This window comes from Pygoscelis adeliae, unplaced genomic scaffold (genome assembly GCF_000699105.1).
Source record: "Pygoscelis adeliae isolate BGI_AS28 unplaced genomic scaffold, ASM69910v1 Scaffold575, whole genome shotgun sequence".
Classification (NCBI taxonomy): Eukaryota; Metazoa; Chordata; class Aves; order Sphenisciformes; family Spheniscidae; genus Pygoscelis; species Pygoscelis adeliae.
Genome location: NW_008824821.1, coordinates 184743 through 186915, shown reverse-complemented (window position 1 = coordinate 186915; position 2173 = coordinate 184743). Strand labels below are relative to the sequence as shown.

The 2173-nt window shown below is 56.9% G+C and overlaps 1 protein-coding gene across 1 annotated transcript in view; it reads right to left on the bottom strand.

The window, feature by feature from the left end:
• Positions 1–917: 917 nt before the first annotated feature.
• The window catches only part of SLC4A5 (solute carrier family 4 (sodium bicarbonate cotransporter), member 5), a 23323-nt gene continuing 22067 nt past the window's right edge, over positions 918–2173 (bottom strand). The window contains exons 23-24 of the mRNA XM_009324277.1: positions 1650–1677; positions 918–1083 (exon numbers count right to left, since the gene is read on the bottom strand). Of these exons, the coding sequence (XP_009322552.1) occupies positions 918–1083; positions 1650–1677 (194 nt within the window). The remainder of the gene's footprint in view (positions 1084–1649; positions 1678–2173) is intronic.

Here is a 2173-nt window from a genome sequence, read left to right as displayed (position 1 = left end):
GAGGACATGGGGACGGGCGACCAAGCGGCCTCACTGCAGCCACCGTTCCCGTTTCCCGGTAGAAACCAGTCCCGATTCCCTGCGGAAACCAGGGCCCCGTTCCCTGCTCTGCTCTCCCACCGCAGCCCGGCTGCTGTTGCCCTTACACCAGAGCTGCTGTTCCTCCTTCCCTCCCTGGGGCATCGCTCCAGGCCACCGGCTCCTTTACAACCCCGCCATGCCTCCTCGTCCCCTCCTACGCCTCCACCCCGGGGCGAGCAGAGCCGGGTCCCTCCCCGGCCGGCGGGTCCCTCCTGCATCCCTGCCGCCACGCCTGGGATGCTGTACCGCAAGAAGGGACTCCCGTTGCCGTGGCTTGGGACGGGGGCCCCCTGCCAACGCAAAGCCCGACGCACCATCCCCTTCACGAAACCAGACTCCCCGAGAGCCGCCTTGTGATTTCGGGGACTGGGGAGCAGGGACGCACGCTCCCCCTTCCTTCTCAGCCATGTCCCTCCCCAGCCATGAAAACCTCCTCCCCACCCCAAAAATCCCCCTCAAAAACATCACCCCAGCGCAGTCCCCTTCCCCATCAGCCCCATCAGCATCCCGGCTGCTCCCACAGCCCCGGCCACCTTCAGCTTCTCCAGCCCAGCGGTGGCTCCGGGGGGGAGCGGAGACCAAAATCGCCAATTCCACCTTTTCAGCCCCATTTCGCCATCAGCGGCGACGCCTTCGCCCGGCAGTAAGGGAGAGAATTCAATAACGTGTTTAACTCGTGACACTAAAAACTACCGGAGCAACGGACCCCGGGGCCACCGGTCTCCTCCATCTCACATAGAAAAATAAGTCCAATTTGCTTTATATATATATATATGAATATATAAATATCTATAGATATATATATATATAAATCGCAGAGGAAGCGCTGCGCGATACTATAGCGTGGTCTCACTGCCCATGTCCCGAGGTGGTTTTTCGGTGTCAGTGTCCTCATAGTCCGACTCCATCTCTATCTTCACCTGGGGCACGGCGCAGATGGGGTTTCGGGAGTAGTTAAATGCGGGAGACGACGGGCACGAAATCTTCAGGTGAAGCGTAATACTGAGGAGGAGGAGGAGAGAGGGAAGTGAGCATCCGGGCAGGGGTACCCGCATCCCAAAACCACCCCAGGACCCCCAGCAAAGGGCTCCGGGTAATGCTACCGCTAGTAAAAAATCATAGAAATATGATATTTTGCCTTTAATATGTACAATCTGCAGAATTTGCAGCAGCAGGGGGAGAATAATCCCAAGCTTTCGGGATTCAGATGTACACCCCAATCCTAAAAATCCCCGTGGCTGTTACCCAGCGGCATTTTTATTGCTATAAACCCTCTCGTGCCAGGCTTGGGATGCGTCATCCCACGCAGCCCCGCTCCCAACAACCCGACAGCCGGGGCCAGCAAACGAAAGCGCCCAAAATACGGAGGAATGCTGCAAAAATACACTCAGGTATTTCAGAAATGCCCGAGGATGATGGCAACCGGCTCGGGCGAGCGATGCTGAGCCGGGAGCATCGGTCGGTGACCCCCAAAATGTTTCCCGCGGCGGGTGCTGGTCCCCTGGGGCCGGGGGAGCGGGCCGTTTACCTGCGATCCAGGTCTGAACCGTTCGGGGAGGAATCAGAACGCAAAGCTCCAGGTGGAGGACCTCTTTCCTGGGGGGACACGGAGGTGAAACACTTCCCGGGTGAGGAAGGAGCCCCGCAAAAAACCACTTCCCCCCCCGCCTCCAACCTGCTCCCGGGTTCCAACATCCTCCGGATGGTGGGAAGAGGAGAAAAGCTCCCAAGAAACGCTGATTTTTGGGGCGATTAGAGAAAGAGAAAGGCCCCACCAGCCCCTGCTAGTGGCAGCTTGAGGAAAGAGTCAATGAATTATTGCGTCAAAACTTGCTGGCATCATGATGCAACCTGGTGCCGGGCTGGAATAAACTCACCCAGATTTATTCTGAATTTTTTTTTGGTCATGGCTGTCTTTGCACCAGCTCACGTACGATGTTTCGGGCAGAAGGTTGAGCCAAATTGAATATATCTGCTCTTTCGCAGCCGGGATAACGCCGCCACAAGCTCCGCATCCCCTGCTTTTGGGGGCTCAAAACCTTCCCAAATATGTATATATATTAAAAATCCCCATCAGCATCGGCTCAGGGGG